The 20,833-nt window shown below is 50.7% G+C and overlaps 1 protein-coding gene and 1 long non-coding RNA gene across 5 annotated transcripts; one reads left to right on the top strand and one right to left on the bottom strand.

The window, feature by feature from the left end:
• Positions 1-185: 185 nt before the first annotated feature.
• IGSF22 (immunoglobulin superfamily member 22) lies at positions 186-20,124 on the bottom strand. Of its 3 annotated transcripts, XM_019651395.1 has the most exons (23): positions 19,980-20,123; positions 18,606-18,736; positions 15,783-15,914; positions 15,399-15,535; positions 14,131-14,230; positions 14,009-14,048; positions 13,627-13,801; positions 12,846-12,959; positions 12,157-12,319; positions 11,234-11,506; positions 10,041-10,325; positions 9,277-9,401; positions 9,036-9,177; positions 8,585-8,881; positions 7,222-7,524; positions 6,265-6,438; positions 5,924-6,052; positions 5,019-5,315; positions 4,444-4,532; positions 4,048-4,240; positions 2,611-2,910; positions 1,740-2,069; positions 186-412 (listed from the first exon to the last, which is right to left on the bottom strand). In XM_019651395.1, the coding sequence occupies exons 2-23, from the start codon at positions 18,709-18,711 to the stop codon at positions 342-344; spliced, it is 3,975 nt and encodes a 1,324-aa protein (XP_019506940.1). In that variant the 5' UTR covers positions 18,712-18,736; positions 19,980-20,123; the 3' UTR covers positions 186-341. The 3 variants fall into 3 exon arrangements, with proteins under 3 accessions (XP_019506940.1, XP_019506939.1, XP_019506941.1); XM_019651394.1 differs by lacking the exon at positions 186-412 and having other exon boundaries at positions 424-2,069; positions 19,980-20,124; XM_019651396.1 differs by lacking the exons at positions 186-412; positions 5,924-6,052 and having other exon boundaries at positions 424-2,069; positions 19,980-20,124.
• LOC109387480 (uncharacterized) lies at positions 9,355-16,134 on the top strand. Of its 2 annotated transcripts, none has more exons than XR_002125008.1 (3): positions 9,355-9,439; positions 14,562-15,612; positions 15,843-16,134. It is a non-coding gene; the product is annotated as an uncharacterized LOC109387480 (long non-coding RNA). The 2 variants fall into 2 exon arrangements; XR_002125009.1 differs by lacking the exon at positions 9,355-9,439 and adding an exon at positions 11,434-11,518.
• Positions 20,125-20,833: the final 709 nt, after the last annotated feature.

Raw genomic sequence — 20,833 nt, 5'->3', positions numbered from 1 at the left:
TTGCCCATCCGTGCCCTGAGAGGAGAGAAGGCAAGTCAAGGCCCAGACAAAAAGGAGCTGGTCACTCCTGGTGTGGGTGGGTTTAGACCAGGCTCTCAAAGGTCTGGGTTCTGTGTATCCCCATCCCATGCCCATTTCCATCTCCTTGGTCCCTGCTGTATACCACCCTCAGGAATAGGCAAGGGTGAGCTCAGTCAGTTTATTGTCCCATCCCTTCACTGAATGTTTACATTGACAAGCACCAGAGAGCAAACTGGGCTTCCCTCACGGGGACCGTGCCCAAGACAGGTCAAGAAGCCCCACATCACAACATCCTCCTGATGCCTGGGATGGGCTGGAGCTCACATAAGGTACTTTGATTTTTTCTGCAGATTCTCCATGACTGATGCCAGAATTGACTTGTCATCTTTATCTGAAAGAGCAAAACAAGTATTAGTGTTAATGATGCTAGGAGCAAGGGTAACTCCATACCGCTGGACTTGTAGTTACTATGCAGGAACCAGGGACTAGACTCTGCCTGGGACCCCCGATCCTCCCCCTGGGGCTGGGAGTGGGCCCCAGTCCCAGTCTCCCAAGATCAGGTGAGGGTGTGGGGCCAAGAGCTGCCAGTTATTGAGCATTTAATATTTGCCAGGCATTGTGCCAGGCACTTTCATGCACTATCTCATTTAAGCCTCACAACAGCCCTAAGAAGTAGAGGAGAAAACAGGCTTAGAGTGGCTTGCCAAGGTCACACAGCTGGTCAACGGTGGAGCCAGGACCCTGGGCCCATGTGCTTACAAGCAGAATTAAGTTGTCAGGGCTGGCTCCTGCTACCAACAGAAAGCTGGTTGTCTCCCACACTGCCTTCCCTGGCCTAGTTTTGTCACACAATTTAGCAGCCACGCTGAAGGCGTCACCTCAGTGCCAGACACTTAGCTGAGTGCCTGAGAGACTGAGCAACAGGACATGGTCTTTTCCCCAAGGAAAGGTACCTACAACGCGATTAAAAATGTCTATAACCCCGGTGACGATGGACACTGATGGAATGCCACAGAGAATTCAGGGAGTGGCAGAGGGAGATGGGGTGGGGGAGGGGCCTTGTTAGTTGGGATTTTATCAGGAGGATCATGGGAGAGCTAGGAGTGAGTTTAAGCAAGAGGGAGCAAGCTAGGTCAGCTCTGCACTGAGAGTTTATGCTACTGGCTGTGTAGGTATGAAGACAGTACACAGTGTAGGAAGGAATAAAATGTTTCCCCTCCATGTGTACACATGAGCAGAAACGTGACACAAATGTGCAGAGGGAGGGCCTCCACTAGGTTCCCTTCAGTCCTCCCAGCATTTGTGCCTCCCATCTGCCCTAGACCAGTAGTTTTCAATCCTGAATCACTTGCGAAATTTGTAAACATAAACATTCCTTCCAGGACCCCGCCACAGAGATTGTGATTGGTGAGTGTGGTTTAGGCCTGATCACCAGTATCTTTTTCAAGGCAAGTCTAGGCCCACCAAGGGTTGCAAACCACAGTCTGCCAAGGGTTTGCAAACCTCCACATCTGCAGGGGCCAGGCACATAACAAATGACATTGAGGATGGAGAGTGATCCCACCTATGACCAATGTTTACACCACCTGATGGCAGATTATATTTAAAAAGTTGCCAGCCATGCAAAGAGAGTCAACAGCCCACAAGACCGCCATTTTGTGCCTCTGCCCCACATGGGATGCACCCTGCCTCCTGCCCCCATCCCATGGCACCCTCACCATAGACTGTGAGCGTGCAGCTGCTGCGGTCCTTGCCCAGCTCATTCTCCACCAGCACGCTGTACTCGCCGCTGTCTTTGAGTGTGCAGGTGGGGATGACAATTGTGCATACACCACTGGTGGAGTTGTACCAGAACTTGGAGTTAGCTGTGATGTTGACCTCGCCCTTGTAGAGGGTCACAGTGGGCCGCGGGTTCCCAAGGAAGGCACAGGTCATGGTGCAGTCCTGGCCGCGCAGCACCGTGTGTGGCTTGAGCGGGGTCAGGAAGCGAGGCGCGTGGCGCCAGTCCTTCTGCTTGTATGGCTTCAGCTTGGAGCTCAGGTCCTCAACTGTGTGGGCAGGATGCAGAGGCCGTCAGCACCCCCAGATACCCACCTGTCACCCACTGTCTTAGAGCTTGGAGGGCACCCCCTGAGATGCAGCTCATGGAACCTCAATGACCTGGATTAGAGTCCCAGATGCCGTCAACACTGGGGCCTTATTACTGGCTCCTAAAGTTCCCCTCTGCCACCCTACCTGCTCCCTGCTCCTTAGAGACCCTTCCCAGTCCTCACTGCCTTAAGCCCCCTTGGCTCAGAGAGGACCATGTCTCAGCACTATACCATACCCCAGCCCATCCAGCCCTCCACTGTCACCCTACCCCCAAGGGTACCTCCCCACCTCCATCTTAGCCCCACCCCTCAGGGTACCCGAAGGTATCTTCTCCCCTAGGTTTCCAGACCTCTACTTTTCTCCCCAGCGACCCTGACTCTCACCCTTCCACTTCAATGGTCCTCTGATTTTACCTCGAGTCTTGGGTACTCCCTGCAACCCTTATGCCATCCCCAGCATCAGGGATCCCAGACGTAACCTCCAAATACCCTGACTCACTCTTGTCCTTGTTGACGAGCCAAGTATCCTTGGAGTCGAGTGGATCGCTGTCACCAATTTCGTTCCGGGCCAGCACTCGGAAGTAGTACTTCCTGCCAGGGAGCAAGCCGGTAACCGTGTACTTGTTGCTGAAGACGCGTTCTGCTGCTGTGAACCAGGTGGCGGTGCTGGCATCCCGTTTCAAGATGACGTAGTGGGCCTCGCCATCCTCCTGCACGTCAGGGCTGTGGTTCCAGGTCAGAGTTACCGTGTTGGGGACCTCCTCAAACAGCTGTAGGTTTGTGGGTGGCCGCGGTATATCTGGAACAGTCAGAAGGTCCGTCAGTACCTCGGGGGACCTGAAATATTGTCCAGCCACCTGCCAAGCCCTTTGAGTCTCAGGCAGCTGGTTTCTTGTGGTTTCTTGGGAATCAAAAAGATCTGTTTCTGAAGTATATAGTGCTGCTATTTACTAGCCCTGTGAACTTGGGCAAGTCACTTGTCTTTTCTGAGACCCAATTCCTCATTTGCAAAAATACGGCTAGCACTAACTATCATAGACATGTTGGGTGAATGCCTGGCATGTAGTAACTTCAATAAAAATTCATCCCTTCATCCCTTGGGGGTTTAGGGCTTTATTTAAAGCTTCTAGGGCCAGATGAGTGGCACGATGGTTAAGAACTGGCTTGGGATGCCAGAGGACCCTGGTTCGGATCCCACATATGAGGACCAGTGACACTGCCCTCTACAGGTAAGATGCTGAACAACAGCTCAACCTGGAGCTGGGCTGCCGTGAGTCGCCGGTGACGGCGTAGGCTGCAGCCCCTGTGACAGTGGGTTGCCATGGGCTATCGTGTGTAGCCAGCAGCCAGCGTGAGCGGCCAGCAGCCGCTGTGAGCGGCCATCCAGAAGCTGGCGACTGATCTGTCTCGCCTGGGAAGAGTGCAATGATGGTGCCAACTTGGGCCAGTGAAGCCAACGTCCTCCACAACTAGACTGAAGAACAAAAGGACAGCAACTTGTCTGTTCCCCTTCCCCCAATTCCCCAATAAAAAAAAAAAAGCAAAAAAAAAAAAAGCTTCCAGCCCTCTCTAAGAGGTCACCCCAATTTTTAATTAATTCATCTCCGTCTGTCCTTCCTGCCTGTCACCCGTTCTCTCTGCTCTCTTTTTCCGACCTACTCTGCATATGTCCCAAAGCTCACCAGATATGACTGCAGAAACTGAAACAAGGGCTTGGTCCTAGTTCAATGCCCCTGGGGCTTCAGCACAATGAGAAAAGGTGGAAACAACCCCCCCATTAAGGCAAAGGCTGATGAAGTCTTACTCTGTGGTGCCAGAGAAGCCTTTACTACCTTAAGGCAGGACTTCATAGGAGCAGGAGCTCAAACGGCAGCGTGGAACTATATTTTGGAGAGTGTGCAGGGATGCTCCCCGAGGCCTCTGCCCACTGTCATACCTGCCACTCGCACATGGATGTCATAGTGCGCCTCTCCAAACTCATTCTGCAGCAAGATGCGGTACACCCCGGAGTCGGAGCGCTTGGTGCTATTGATGAGGAACTGGGAGTGGTTTTTGCCTTTGGTGATGGCTTCCCTGCCCTTGGTGGGAATGCCATCTTTCTGCCAGATCACGCTGGGTGGTGGTGAGCCCTGGTGGTGACAAGAGATGGCACCAGGGGTTACCCAGGTGGTATTTGGGGGCAGGCCCGCCCCTCAATGTTGAGGAGTCTCTTGCCGGGCTGTAGTGCCAGATATCTGGCGAGGGGCAGAGTCAGAAGCAGAGACTATGATAGCGACAGCAGCCATCTTGGCTAAGTGGTGGGCATCTGGGGCCAGGATCAGGAATGACTCACGTAGAAGGCGGCATGGATGCAGAGGGCTGTCCCAGCACGAACCACCATGTGACTCTTCAGCCGGGCACTGAGGTCAAACTTGGGGGCAGCTGAGATGGAAGGAGACAGAGGTGGGAGAATGGACCTCTCTTTCCAGAAGACTCAGCTTTAAGCTTCCCCTCCAAAGCCTTTCCCAACCTCTCCTCCTTCATGTCCCCATTAAAGGACATACAGGTATTTACAGCCCAGCATCACTGTGAAGCATTTGTTTTCGCATTTGTCTCCCTCTACTAGTATATAAGACCCTTGAGAGCAGGTCCAGGGCCTTATTTGTTTCTATATCCCTCACACCTCCCTTGGCACACAGTAGATACTATTTGGCACATAATGAATGTTTTGTTTTGTTTTGTTTTTTTTTGGCAGGGAAGCTCCTGGGGTTCACTTCACCCCTGGCTCTGTCCAGGCACAGCAAGTATGGATGACTTTTTCTTCATCACAGCATCACCCAATCTTCCCCTGTGGGACGAGGTCCCAGAGAGGAAGATTTGAAAGCTAGGGTGTTGGGACCTAAACCCCAGCCCTCTCTGTGTCCTCACCTGGTGGTGGCATGGCACGGACCCCATCATCCAGCTCCACAGGCTCCCCAACCCCAGCCTCGTTCACAGCCCGGATTCGGAAGAAGTATTTCTGCCTCTCAGTGAGGCCTCCCACCGTGTAGCAGGTGCCTGAGATGGGGATCTTTGTGCACTTGGACCACTCCTTGGTGTCTTCAGCCCGCATCTCAAGGATGTAGCCAGAGGGTGGGTCTCCCTCTGCAGGCTCCCGCCAGGCCAGGGAGATGCTGGAGTTGGAGGAATCAGACACGTGCAAGCCCTGCACCAGGCCTGGGGGTTCTGGGGTGAAACACACATCCAGTCAGCCCCTCAAACCCATCTCGACTCAACTCATGCCAGTTCCCACACTCAGTACCCTTGAAACCTCACTTCAACACTTCTACCTCCAACTCCCATAGTTAACACCCTCGATACCCAACCTTGCACACTCAACCACCTCCAAATTCAATTTTCTTACTGACTCAACACTTTCACCCTTAAAGTCAATATGCTCCAAATTCAACATACCCTACACATTCAACCCGTCTATATTCAAAACCCCAGCCCTTAACCCATCCATCTCCACCATATCCATTCACATGCAGTATCCCGACCTCACCTCCTACCATTTACCCAGCACCCTTACCCCATCTCAAACAATCTTCTATTACCTCAACTAATACCAGAAATACTCAAAGTTTGATTTAAAAACTTTGTTCCACCCTGCCTCCTCACTGTCCCTTGCTCTCAATCTTAATTTGCTGGCTTTTCAGGTCTGAATCCTGTCCCTCCAGAAGGCTGGGAGCTCCCAGAAAGTGAAGACTCTTTGACCCCTCCTGTTAGACTTTCCCAGAGAAGACATCGTCTCAATTCTACTGTGTGTTGGGGCTTGGCAGCCCCAAACTCACTGACAGGGTCTTTGGCCACCACTGAGTTGGATGGCATACTGGGATGTCCAGGGCCTGCCTTATTCACAGCTATAACTCGGAATTCATATTCTGTATCCTCCAGCAGACCATCCACTGTGCACTTGGTGCCTGAAATGGGAATTTGAGGGGTTATGAGGTCAGGAGGCCCATGGTGTGGGAGATTGTAGACTGAGAGGGCATGGAAGAGGGGAACATGGGACACTGTTAAAATCCTCAGTGGAGTTGGGGGAGAGGGGATGTTCAGAGCAGCAGGGGCACATGGGTCCACTCAGCAAAGTCTCCCTTGGTCCCTCCTGGGCCCTCTGTCCCTAGAAACTCACCCTGGATGGGGTCCTTGTTGAAGGGCACCCACAGGTTACTGCCTTTCTTCCTCCTCTCCACAATGTAGCCAAGCACTGGGGCTCCCCCATCCTGGGTGGGGGCATTCCATGTGATGGTCACAGCCTCTTTGGTCACATCAGTCACTTGAGGCTGGGAGGCAAGACCAGGGGGCTCTATAGGGGATGGATAGAGGACAGAGGTTAGGAGAGGGAGCGTGTAGACGTGGCCCACCCCATGCTGACTTCTGACCCCCCCCCTTTAAAAAACAAAACAAAGAAAACCCTTAAACCCATGATGCTTAGCTCTGCTTGTACATTAATATGAAGTGGGAAGAGAAGAAACCACTACCAACAATTACTGTCTAGTTCCTACATCCAGATATTTTCATTCTATTGGCCTCAGGTGGAGGCCAGGCACCAGCATTTTTAAAAAGACCTCAGGTGATTCTAATGTGTAGCCATGATGAAGAATCGCCAACTTAAACCTTCCAACCTGTGTCACTCCCAATGCTCCAGTTCTTAATGTACTGTCTTGACACACTGGGACATCGAGATCAGTTGGGAGTAGTGTAGCAAGTAATTAATTAGTAATCATAATTAAAATATTGATGTTGTCAAGGGTTTTCTTTGGAAAAAATTTAGCATGGATTCAATGTTATCCCTAAAGCAACATCACTCTCACTTGGATTCAGGATGATTTCTGGAATGGAGAAACAAGTGGAGTCAGTTCTCTGGAGCAGTGCACAGTTCTGGATACAAAGGACTATGCGGTACATGTGTTCTGATTGGAAAAAGTTGAGAATTCCTGCCTAAAACAATGTTCTGCTCCATCTGTCTCACGGGGGCAGCTAGAGAAATGACCTTGTGTAGTTCCCCATAGGCCAGCATTCCTCACTGCCTGAAGGCCCCCCTCCTGACCCTTGAGTTTCCCACTGAGCACAGGGCTATCTCACTGACCAATAGGATTTCCTGCAAACACTTCATCTGTCTCCAGCGGGTCGCTCACTCCTTCTGAATTGACCGCCAGGATACGAAACTGGTAGGCTTTTCCCTCCTCCACTTTGTTGGTGGAGAACTTGGTGACTTTGCTGTCCACTTCGCCTACTTTAACCCAAGACTTCTTGCCGACTGCCCTCCGTTCCACTATGAACTGAGTCACAGGCCGCCCACCGTTGTCTTTTGGGGCCTTCCATTTCATGTGCACACAATTACCGGAGAGCTCCAGGAACTCCACTCGGCCCTGGGGAGGCTTGGGACGGTCTGAGGACAGAAGATAGCATCAGAATGGGGCTTTGGAGCAAAGAATCAGAAGGCTTCATCCCACTCGCTGGAGGTCCAGCCAGACTGGGACATAGATTCTGAGCTTTCTGGATCCCTCGCCCTTCCCTGTGTCCACTGCCCCTCCTTCTAAGACTTGTCCAAAGAGTTTCATCCTTGTCCACTGAGACTCCTGCTTGCCTAGGAATGGGTGGACTCGAGACCCGAGGGGCCCCTTCCTCGGCTGATCCCCACCTTGTCCCCTTCCAGATAAGATCTCCCCTTCTTCTGAGCTTCCAGAACTCCAGTGCTTTCTGGTATTATAGTCTACCTTTTGTTATAATTACATGTCTACCAGTTTTCATCCCTTTTGGGTTGAGGACTGCTGGGGATACTTCATCTCTGAGTCCCCAGTACTGAGAACACAGGAGGTGCTTAGTCTTGCTGCTGAATTGAACTGAAACTCAAATCTCCCCACCCACAGCTTGATGGAGATGCAAATGGAGGAGGTAATGATGGTGTGTGTGTTTTGCACGTTGAATATTTAGTTCACTAAGGCCAGCTTCTCATCTTTCCTTAACCTTATGTTCAGAACCATCCCAACTCCCATTCCCCACCTTATACCATCTTTTCCTCAACCTCATTTTATCCTCAGCTCTATCTCTCACCTCCCTTCACTCCATTTCACTTTCAACCCCAGTACTCTTTGCAACCAACCTCACTTCCATCCCTAAGTCCCTCCTCTCTTTCACCCCATTTTCACCTTACTTCCAACCATGTCCTCATCTCTAAGTCAATAACACTAACTAACATTAGGAGGTGTACTTTCAATTCACTTGAAATAGATACTTAATAAAAGATCACCCTGTTCCGTAAGTGAAACTGAGGCTTAGGTTGCCCAAGGCCACCTCATTAGGAAGTTAGGAAGTGGGGCTTCTGGTTACAAAGCCAGCACTCCAACCCCATTCACAACCCAAAGTCTGACTCTGCCCCCAACTCTATGTCCCCTGAGCATTGGACAGTCGGTGCCCTCGGCCCTGCCCAGCCACGGTCCTGCCCTCACCCAGCACGTTGAGGTGCACAGTGGCCGTGGCTGAGCCGTGGTCATTCTTGAGTTTGAGCAGGACAAGGCCACTGTCCTCGCGCACGCAGTTGGAAATGGAGAGCAGCGCCTGATCTTCTCTGCGCTCCATAGACACACGTTCCTCCTCCGTCACCTCCACGCCGTCTTTGTACCACGTCACTTTGGGCAGCGGCTTTGCCCGGAAGGGCACCTTGATGTTTGCCGTGTGGCCCACCTTCACTGTCACGGGGTGCGCGGCCAGCGCTTCAAGTACCGACGGGTCGATGGTAGGAGGATCTGCAGGGCGGGGCGGTAGGAAAGGCTCGCCGCACAGGGATGGGGGAGGAGTCGAGGGGGTGGAGGTAGAGCCCATGGGGATGGGGGAGGGGCTATGAGCATGTGGGCGGGGCAGGCGTGGTTGAGGTTTGTCTGCAGTGGGCGGCGACCTTACCTGCAATGAACACGGAGGCTTCGCTCTCTGCGCCCTTTGCCCTGAATGTGTACTTGCCCTCGTGCTCGGGGCCCATATTGGGAAAGATGAGCTTGTGCACCGCACCCTGCTTCACGATCTGCACGCCGGGCAAGTCCGTGATCTGGGGTGGGGGTGGGGGGCAAGGGGTGGGCGTGAGTGTGAGTGTACGCCCAATGGACCCCTTCCTCCTTGGTCCCTTTCCCTAGCCCCTGCTTCCGACCTCCTTGCCATCCTTCAGCCACACGCCCTCCACCTTCTCGTCGTTCAGTACTACGCACAGCTCAGCCGGGCTCCCGGTGGCCGCGTGCACGTCGGACATCCCGCTCTTCACCGTGGCCAGACGCTCTAGAGAGAAAGGGAGCAGAGGCTTTGGGGAGAGTCAGGTGTGCAGCGTCTATCAAAATTATTTATGATGAGCAGGAGGCTTGGAAATGGTCAATGGGCGATTGGGGTATGGTCAGTGCGGGGATAGGAGCAAGCAGGTGAGGGGTTGGGGGAAAATCAGTGGCACTGGGAAATGGTGACCAGGAAGAATGGGAGATGGCTAATGGGGGAAGGAGTTGATCATCAGAGGATGGTCAGTAGGGACTTCGGATGCTCAGTTGAAGAAGGGGAACAGATGGTGGGGATGCAGGTGGTGAGGGGAGTTGAGATGCTTAGTTGTGCTTGTGCTGGTCTGTGGGATGCCCAAGGATTATTGGGAGTTGAGGGTGGTCAGTGTCAGTGAGGAGTGGTCAAGGCTAGTGAGTAGGAGCTGGTCAGGGTCAAGGAGTGTGGGATGATCAGCGTCTAAGAGGTAGCGACTGGGAGATCAGAGATGGTCAGAATTTGGGAGATGGGGGCTGTCAGAGTGAGGAGGTAGAAATTGATCATAGTCAGGGGGAAGGTTGCAGTCAGTGTGTGTGGGGGTGATCAGTGTCCAGAATAGGGAACTGTTAGGGTCCGGGGGGTTAGTCAGTGGGGACTGACAGGGTGGGTGTGTACCTTCTACGGTGACCATGGCAGTACTGAAGTATTCAGTGGGGTCTCCATCCTGCATGGCCACCACGGTGTACTCGCCACCATCACTGAGCTGTGCATCCTCAATGATCAGCTCTGCTCTCTTGCCCTCATGGCTCATGCTGTACTTGGTGCTACGCTCCAGCAGCTGCCCGTTCTTCTTCCAGCGCAGTGTCACATCTTTGGATGTCAGCTCACACTCAAGGCATGCTCGGCTCCTCTCTTTCACACGTACGTTCTTGAGGGTGCTCACAAACTTGATGGGGATGCCTGTGGACAGATAAACACTGGGACCTCCTACATCCCTTTTCTGCAGCTCTGCTCCTCTTTTTGGCCCGAGAAGACACAAGGACTTGTGACATGGAGTGTGATTGTGTGCAACATGTAACCCATCGAGGTATCTGGCAGGGAGAGTCCCAGCTCTGCCCCTTATTTGCTACCTACTTGTATGCAATGCATTCACTGAATCTTAGTTTCCTCATATGTGAAATGGGATAAATGCTCCCGTGGAACTCTAGCCAGAATTGCACTGTCTCTCTGGGCCTTTACACATGCTGTTCCCTATGCCGAGAATGTCTTCTTGTCTTCCTCCCTCTCTGAAAGCTGGACTACTTTTTGTTCTTGGTAAAGCTTGGCCATCACCTCATCACATCCTTTCTGACATCACCAGATGGTGCCCCTTCTTTGGGCTCCCACAGCTTCTGTGTCTCCCTCCATCACAGCAATGATGATTCCATGTCACATGTGTCAAGTGTGGTTCAGATGTGTGACATGTTTCTTGGTGTACCCACCATCATGTGCAACTCTCCAAACTAGCTATATAATATTAGAATGTGAGTAGTCAAGAGTGATGTATTATAATATATGATTTAGAGCCAGAACAGCTAATAATTTCTTGGCCTATGATCTCCCAGCTGATAATAAGACTCCATTGTATCTTGACTCCTTGCTGGAGAACTTCTGTACTAATTCCATTGCTACATTGCCTCTTCTACTAGACTAGGAGTTAGTGGAGAGGAGAGCCCTTCTTTCTAGTACCCATCACAGGGCCTTGCAAAGAGGAGATAGATTGATGATAGATGGATGGATGGATGGATGGATAAATGCATGGATGACTGCCCACATGGAGGTTGCTGTGGCATGAAGCCCACCCCTCAAGCTCTGACCCAACCACTCACGGTCAATAGTGAGCTGGGCCTTCTGTACCAGGTCTCCCACTTCGGCAGAGAACTCGCCGCTGTCACTGAGTCTGGCATCCTTAATCTTAAGTGTGTGGGTCAGACCATCCTCGGACACTGTGATTTCATACTTTTCATCCCTCTTCAGCTCCTTTCCATTGAACTTCCACACAAAGTCGGGCACTTTCTTGGAGAGGCGGATCTCAAACACAGCTGTCTGGCGCTCTGTCACCTTCACCGGCTTCATCTCTCCCAAGAACTTCAGTGGCTCATCTGCAGCAAAAAGTAGGAGGGGCAATTACTGGGCTGTAGCTCTCTTCTCTCCTGAGGGGTGGGATGGTGAAGAGGGCATGGAGACTCAGATGTCATTGGCCACCTGTAGTCCACAGTTGGGGAAAGTATCCTTCCTTTCATTTCTCTTGTGAATCCTGGAATCTCCTCCCATGATGTTCATATGTCTCCTCACCGGTAATGTGAACAGCAATTTTAAAAAGCACTTGCATAGTTTTAGATATGTGCCAGGCACTATTCTTGCCAACTTGCACAAATTAATGCATCTAATTTCCACACAGGTAGATTCTACTATTATTCACCATATTACAGATGGTGAAACTCAGGCAAGGAGAAATGAAATAACTTGCCCCAAATCACACAACTCATAAATGACGGGAGCTGGGATTTGAACGCCAGTAGTCTAACTCTAGAGATGGTGCTCTTAATTACTATACTATACTGCCCCATGGCAGTTATCTCACAGTCCTCTCCCTTACACCCCATTTTTCCCTCCTCCATGAATGCCCACCCCCATGCATCCTTTCCGGCATAGTCCCATAGTCCTCTCTTCCATGTCCCCATGGATCCCATCCCTGGCTCCTCCTCCTCCCTGAGCCTGACCATGTGCCCCATGATGCCCACACTCATACCCAGCACTATGAGTTCAGCATTCATCCGTTTGTCACCCACGGACAGGCTGTAGGTGCCTGCATCATTCATGTTCACATTGGTGATGACCAGCATGTACTTGGTGCCCATCTGCTTCACATCATACTTCCCCAGGGAGTACTGGATCCTCAGTGGTTCATTACCCTGCCCGATGAAACAGGCATAAAAGCTGGTGAAGTGGTTTAGGAGAAGATTTCCAGAGGTCCCCATTCCCCCAGGTCAACCTGAGCTGAAGGATGCCATGTCTACCTCTCTAAGATCCTCAAACACACCCAGAGGCCCCTAAGACCTCTCTAGTGTCATTATCTGCCTCAGTGGGATCCAGGGTCCCTGTCTCCCCAAGGCCTAAACTCTTAATATGCATGAGTTCATTAGATGCTTTCTCTTAGTTCTTCAGTGACCTTTAGGACTATCTAACCCAGCATTTTCAGATGGGTAGACTGAGGCATAGGGGGAGGAAAGTAACTGTCCCAAATCAAACAGCAAAGTGGTGGAACAGCTAAAAATAGAGCCCAATTCCCAGCCAGTTTCAACCATACAAGGAGTTCCATCCTCTTGATAAGATGGAAGAGAGGACATGGCTGATGGATAATGAGAGGGTCTGGAAAGGGAAGGGGTGCAGAGAGGAAATGATATTGCCAGGGTGGATCCTGCCTAGGTGCTTCCCCACCTTGACCCATGTCATCTTGATATTGGGGTCCTTCAGCTCCATAATGCATTCAAAGCACACGGTGGCGTCAACCTTGGTCTTTATATCTTCCAGGGGCTTCAGAATCCGAATGGTCTAAGAGATTGAGATAACAGAATGGCAGGTGTTAGGGGCATCTGAAGCCTGCCCAGTCTTTCCCCAATCCTGGAGGAGCCCCTCAAGGGTCTGGAGCGAAATGACTAGGCTGATTAGATGGCTGTGTTCCCCCCTACCTCCTGCCACTGATGAACTGGAAGATTTACGGGGAGACAGACATGATGGGGAATGAGAAAAGCACTATCGTTCATAGGACAGTCACTATAAACATGGGCTCATTACATAGATTCTTGAATTCCAGTGTAGATGCTTAATAATTTTGAGTTCGTTGAGTGAATGAATGACAACAACATGAAAAAAAATGAAAAAGGAAAGTATAATTTTCATTTTGTAGATGAGGAGACCGAGGTTCAGACACCCAAGTTTACACAGTTCATAAGGCATTCGAACTAGGATTTGAACCCAGGTCTGTCTGACTCTGAAGTCCATGCAAGTACATTCGGGAGTGGTAGAGAGAGGAGAGGTAGAATGAAGGTGACTTGAGTTCCTTTCATGCTTTTGCTGTCGAGAGTATGCCTTTGAGTATGTGTGTATGTGCAGGGTGGGGAGACCTTGCTACCAGGAGATACACGGCACTAGCACTTTTGGTGAGATCCATCCCCCGTTCTGCAGACCCCTGCCCCTGCCCCCCCCCATGGGTACTGACCTCCACCTCTACTTTCTTCATCCCTTTGAGCTTCTTGAGCAGCCCCCGGAAGTCAGTGAAACCATACTCTATGCAGACCTTTTCAAAGTCCTTCTTGGGCACCTTGGACAAAATCTCCAGCATCTCTTTCTCATCTGTCACCTTCTTCTGCTTCTTCTTGGGAGGAGGGGCACCCCTGGGAGGAGATGGGTGCCAAGTTTGGACTCAGCAACTCCCTCTGAAGACAGAGGGAGCCTCTTTTAACTTTGAGCTGCCCCTCCCTACTCCAAGGATTCTTGGAGTCTGGGCCATTAAATCAGGGTCCTGTTGAAAGGTCTTCGAGAAGCTCTAGCCTAGAGGGTGGGGGGACAGCACTCTGGGCAGAGGAGCCTCCCAGCCTCACCTCTTCTTCAACATCTTTTTGAAATCCAGTTTGTCTTGACCTGAGGACAGAGAGAGGGGCAGGGTCAAACAGGGGGAGTTTGGTCCTTAAGAAGAAAGTCCAGGAGGAGGGGACTGGCTCACCCTCTGTCACCAGCAAGGACACGGTGTAGATGGCATCTGCGTGGTCATTGCTTGCAATGCACTTGTAGTTGTCAGAGTCATCCAACGTCAGTGGCTCCAGCTGGAGCAGAGTCAGGCTATTAGTAGGGGAAGGGGAGGGGACCACAGGGAGACTTTCTTCGAGATGAGAAAGGAGGCTATTTTGGGAGGGGTTGGGAAGAGCTGAGTGCTGGTTGTATGTGTGGAGTTTTGAACAGCCTCTATGATTTGGAGGTACCAGGTAGCAATCTGTGTGCGTGTCTGTGTTTGTAGCCTGATACTGCATCAGAATGTCCCCCTCAGCTGTGAGCTCCTGGAATACGGGGACTTCCTCTGAGTTGTCACTCTATCTGCAGTTTCTGGCACTGGGCTGAGTACTCCTTTGTTTAACACATATTTATTCTTCCTGCCAGGTACTGGGCTGAGCCCCTGAGGAAACAGTGGCGAATAAGGCTACCTTCGTGCCTGCACAGGTCACTTACAGCCCACTGGGCTTTCAGAAAGTGCTCGCTGAAAAAATTTGTGTAAAGGGTGGCCAATAGGGGGACTCTGGGGCAGTTTGTGCTGTGCGAGAGCTGATGGTCCAATAATGGGTTTTGTGAGGAGAAGGAACCAACTTCGGTCTGTGGGGGGAGAGGGGAGGCTCTTTGCCTTTCACAGTGGAAGGTGGGGCAGGACCAATTGAAACTGGAGTAATTATAGGCCTAGGTTGCCCAGGACCCATCCCTCCTTTTCCTCAAAGGGTCTGGAACCAGAGGTTGCAGAAGTTGGTTATGCCTAAGCATTATCGGCCATTGGCAAGACTCTTCTGGAAGGCTCCCCTGAAGAGCCCAGGATCCCTAACCCTCACCCCTACTCTATGACCAGCCCCTCCGTCTGGGTCCACTTCAACTCAGCCTCGCTCCACCCACCATGGTCCCGTCTCTTTCTAGCCACTCCCTTAGCGTTGGTCTCAAGGTCCCTTGGTTCACTCACCTTCAGGAAGGCTCATTCCCTCCCATTTGTTCTGCCTTTGCCCTAGCTCTGCCTTGCCCTGCCCCTAATTTTGGTCCCTTGCTCTGGGAAAGCCCCAGCTCCTGACTGGACTCTTATCCTATCCCTCCTTTAAGGCAGTGACAGCCTCTTTTCCCATCTTCCAGTTCTTGGGTCTCTGCTGTGGCTGTCTTGTTGGTGAGAGGACCTGTGGCCCGCCCTTGGGGTCCCTGCCTCTGGTCTCATTGGTAACTGGATCTCAGGTTCAGACCCTGCACCTTTAGCACGTGCTCCTTGTTAATGCTGTCGTAGAACATCTTGGCAGACTCTTTGATGGGGATGCCACTTTCCCTCTTCCAGGAGATGTTGGGTTTGGGGTTCCCCTTCACCTGGGCTCGGAACACAGCTTTATCCCCTGCAGTGGGCACAGGACACAAGTTCACCTCTTAGCCTCCAGGCTGCACCTTCTGCCTGCTCCCTGCCTCCTCCCAGGTATCTTACCCCAGCCCAGGCAGGAGAGGAACCATTGGTCTGGCTCTGCCAGTGCTTGTGTCTTGGGGGACAGTGGTGGTGGTGGTGGGGGGGTGACAGGGACACTGGGGAAGAAAGGGAAGCATCCAGGGGCCTGGGGAGACAAGGGGTAGGGTGGGAGGGCGACGCACCCTCAGGTGAAGTGACTGGGTGAGGCTTCTCCACGAACTCAGGGACGCTCTCGCCCGCAGGGACGTTGGAACTTCGAGTCACCAAACTGAAGAACTCTACAGTGCTTGAGGACTTCGTTGTCATGACTTCCTCTGTGGTGGCAGGAGAGAGGTCAGAATGGACTCCAGGCAGAGCTCAGCTCCAGACTGGAGGGCTGGCCTTTTCTAGGGAGCATGGTAGAGCACTTTAGGCCAGTGCCCACAAGACCGGCTTTGGCTAAGAAAGGAAGCCCTTAGGAAAAAAGAACCCTCATACACTGCTGGTGGAAATGTAGATTGGAAAACAGTATGGAGGTTCCTCAGAAAATTAAGAGTAGAATCACCATATGACCCAGCAATCCCTCTCCTGGGTATCTACTCGAAAAATTTGAAAACATTTATCTGTAAAGATATATGTACCCCTATGTTCATTGCAACATTATTCATGGTGGCCAAGACATGGAAACATCTGAAATGTCCCTTCGATAGATGATTGGATAAAGAAGCTGTGGTACATATGGACAATGGAATATTACTCAGCCATAAGAAAAGATGAAATACTGCCATTTGTGACAACATGGATGGGTCTTGAGAATATGCTAAGAGAAATAAGTCAAACGGAAAATGTTGAGAACCATATGATTTAACTCATATATAGGATATAAAACTGAAAGCAACACATGAAGGAGATAAGCAAAAGCTCATAGACACAGACAACAGTATAGTTAGTGGTTACCAGAGGGTAAGGGGGGAGGGGATGGTAGAAAAGGGTAAAGGGCGTCAAATGTACGGTGACAGAAGGAGATTTGACTTTGCGCGGTAAACACACAATGCAATATACAGATAATGTATTACAGAATTGTACACTTGAAACCTATATAATTTTATTAACCAATGTCACCCCAATAAATTAATTTTTAAAATCTGAATAAAAAAAGTAAGGAGGCCTTTAGAGCAGGTGATCATTGTATTTGGCAAACTTTAACACCAGGGGGAGCCAACTCCTCTCCCACCCCCTCAGTGGTCTATCACCCTTCCTGGGCCACTGGCCCTGAGTCCTAATTTTTTTCTTTTTTAAAGAAGAAACTTCTCTTTTGGGATTTTCTTGATCACTTGTGCTTCTCTCCTGGAAGTCCTGGCTCCCCAGTAGCATTAGGAGGGGCTGGGCCTGCTCCTGCTTGGGAGGCCTGGGAGCTTAGCTGTGGGCCTTCTCCCTGCCCTTCTGTGGGCTCAGCATTCATTACCATGGGAGTAGTGATACCTGAGTAAGAGACAGAAAACATTCCCGCTCCAGTGGGACTATATATGGGAATCTCATTACCTGAAAGAGCATGCATATTCAATATGGTAATATAATTTTATATTTGGGAAACATAACGTTGTTTTTTCAACAGACACTACACTACACACAATCTTGTTGGCTAGTGAGTGAATAATTGCTCTAAATCATGGAGCCCTTTGTGTCAGGAACTATGCTAAGCACGTCAGAGATTATTTTATTTAATCCTCACAACACCCCAGTGAAGGAGGTACATTTATTATCCTCACCAACCTGAAGGGCTGAGAAAGGAAAAATGTGTTGAGAGGCCCTGTGGCCTGCTGTTGAATAGTGATCAGAGGTCTCAGACAAGCAGTGTTCAGGCTGCACTGGCCCGTACACGCGTTTTATTTGATCTCAACAATGTTTAAACAAAAAATAGCCCTACCTATAAAAATGGAGAGATTTCACATAAAAATTCAGATTTCTGGATTCTTATATTCCCATATGGTAACACTCAGTGGGAGGTGCATACGCCTGCCCCTTTAGATGAAGTATGTCCTCTCCAGTTCACCTTAATCTTTTTCCTGCATTTAAATTCCCTGCCAGGACCCTAACTGACCAGTGGTTTTACATTTTGGCTGCGTATTAGAATCTCTGGAGAGCTTTATAAACAAACACACATCTGATTTAACAGTTGGGTGAGACTAAGGTATTGCTATTTTTTTCACGCTCCCCACCCCGCGACTAAGATGACTAACGTGCAGTGCAGCACTGAGAATTACTGCCATAATCACTTGAGTCTGCAACTTCTGGTCTCAAATCCCAGTTGTTCTATTTGCTCTGCCTCACTGACAAGGAGGGCTTGGTGTAGCTTGTTTATCTGGCCTTGACCTCTGTGCACAGAGGACGTTGAGGGACTGTCCATCCAGGACTTTGAAGGAGGGGCAATGACGGGGAGGATGCATATTCAATACCCTGGCCTCTGGCCATCTTTTAATTACTTTTCTCGAGAGACATGATTAAAACAATCTGTTCTGCTCTGAGACCATTTCTCAGCTTTTCCTTGGATCTGCCCTCCCCCAGGTCTGGTCTCCAAGGGCTGAGATTCTGGAAGCTTAGGTCACTTGTTTATGTGTTCATCTTCTCTCCACTGGCAGCTCAAAGTCGCTGATTTCTTAAGTGGAGCAGGGTCAGCATTACCATGTGCAGACAAGGTAGCTACCTGCCTAACTTCCTCCATGCTGGAAATTCTACCATCGGAGAGACATGCTTTTGCCTATGGCTCTGATCACCTCAAACAATTGAGTTCATCAGTTACACACAGCCATGTACTTGATTTTTCCTGAGATGTTTTCCTGGAGATCTGATCTGTGGGTGAATATCCAGCTGGCTGAAGCTTTATCAACATACAGATTAGAAGCACAGGTTGGGAGAGGGTTGCTTCTGAGGGGCCCACTAGTCACAAAGACTGAGGTCACCCAGGGGATGGATGTGGAGAAAGACAGGATGCCCCTTTCCAATCCCTCCCATCCCATTCCACTTGCCTCCCGTGATCTTGGTTGTCTGAGAGAAGGTCTGCACATGGGTAGTGGAGCTGGAGAATTCCATGGACACATGCTCCTGTACCATCTCCTTATGAATGGTCGTCATGGTGACAGCAGGCGTGGGCACTCACCTGAGAGGACCGGGAGAGGATGAGGCCATGAAGGACAAGGAAGGGAGTAGGAGTGAGATTCAGAGTTGCTCGTGTGTGTGTGTGTGTGTGTGTGTGTGTGTGTGTGTGTGTGTGAAAGGACGGGGCAGGTGGGCACAGGAGATGGATGTCACTGGAGAAGTTGGGCAGCAAGCTTCTTCTCTCTTCTTCCCTTTGTATCTCACTTTCCCAGGCTGGTTACAAAGACCAATCAGCCTGTCCCCCAGGGATGGTAATCCTAAACCATTCCAAGTTCTGGGAGGGGGAGGATGTAGGGTGTAGGTTTACCCAGTGAACCAAGAAAGGCCCAGAGGGAGTTGCGGACCTATTGATAGCTACATGAACTAGGGAGGCAGTTGCTGGAGGTTTTATCAGAAGGAAATGAAGTCAGACCTAAGAAGGAAGTTTCTGACTAAGCCATACTGGAATGGGCCTTGGAAGGAAGCTGTGGATTTTCTTCCTGGGCCCCGGGACCTCTGGCACGGGTGGAATGCTAAAGCCAGACCACAGTGCATTTCTATAGCTCTTTTGGTTTGTGATATAGTCAAGACAGAGATTGAATTTTTATTTCTTATACTTTTTTTTTGAATTGGTAATTCAATCACATAGTTAAAAAAATGAAACAATATAAACATGTGTATGAAGAGACTCCCTCCTGCTCCTGGGCCCCTCCATCTCCCAATATTTCCCAAACAGGTAACCACTGGCGCCCTCTAGGCTCCTTCTGGAGTTCCTTCGTGAAAAGATGAATGTCTTTGTCCTCCCCGCTTTTTTACATGGAGCCTGTTATACACAGTAATCAGCCCTTTTCTTTCTCACTTCATAAATCTTGTGGACATCTCTTCACACCAGTTCATAAGGTTTCCTCATTCTTGTTAACAGCTACACAGTATTTCAATGAATGGATGTACTTGTCTAACCAGCATGGCAGTTTTTAGCCCCTTAATTTGTATATGAGGAAACTGATGTCTGAGAGAAATAACCTGTCTAATGTCAGACTGGAATCTTAGCCTCTTGACTACCAGCCCAGTGCCCTTCCAGGGGACCCCAAAAGCTCTGTTCTAAGCCAGGCTGTTTAAGGCAATCTCCCCACAATGATGTATCTCTGCCTGGCCTGTTTCTCACTCTGGGTTCTGAGACCACCCCTGTCCCCCTCCTGCTGTCCCCCTCTGGGCGCAGAAAGTCGCAGTCTCTGTCCCTTCTTGAGGGAAGACAGATATCTTACCTTTGCGTGACCAGTCCCTCCTAATCCTCAAATGCTGTGTCCACGGCTTTGGAGGCGCAGTTAGTGCCTGTGCTGTAAACTGGCCAGTCTCCTTCTTCCTTTGCCCCAATAGTGGGGCCACCAGGAGACACTGGTTCCTTAAATGTCTGGTCCCCTGGGGGCAATCCCTTACTCAGGCTCTGCAGCTGCCTCAGCTAGATGGCACACACTTTTTATTGGGGGGGGGGGAAGGGAGGGGGGAAATAAGGCTGGGGACGGGGTTGGGGTGATGGCCCAGCGGTACCTGATCTGTTCCCTTGTGGCAGAGATTTTGGTTCTCACTGCTGCTAGGTGGGAACTCTCTGAGCTGAGGGGCTCAGGGTAGTGTGTGTATGTGTGCACGTACAGTCCAATGGGAAGGTCTAGAGGGTCTTCCATTTGCATCAATCCAAGGAGGCACCATTCAGGCTGCATTCTATATATGGTGCCTGCACAGCCTGAGTGACCTCACAGGGCCACCCTGGGGGAGGAGAGGGAAATGTTAGCCCTCCCCCCTTCTCACTTCTACAGCCCAATCCCCCAATCTGGGCAGAGGGTAGGAGGACCTAATTTCCTATTGGAGGGTGGCTGGAGGGCATGCCCCCTCCCCCCCTTCTGGGACCTGCATTTCAGTTGTTCCCTCTTCTTTCCTCACTGTCTGTGCCGTTCCTGCATGCCTGGACCCTCCACCAGCGCATACAAGGTTCTGGTCTGTGAGGCCCTGCTGGTTGGTCAGCTGCCTTGCCCTGGGCTCCACTCCTGACCTGGAGTGACCCCTGCCTGCCAGCAGTGGCATCACAACGACTTTAGCTGCATCCCTGGGGGCAGGGGTAAGA

Source organism: Hipposideros armiger, unplaced genomic scaffold, assembly GCF_001890085.2.
Source record: "Hipposideros armiger isolate ML-2016 unplaced genomic scaffold, ASM189008v1 scaffold_159, whole genome shotgun sequence".
NCBI classification, from domain to species: Eukaryota; Metazoa; Chordata; class Mammalia; order Chiroptera; family Hipposideridae; genus Hipposideros; species Hipposideros armiger.
Note: the sequence above shows the minus strand (reverse complement) of the source record. Positions and strands in the feature narration are given on the sequence as shown.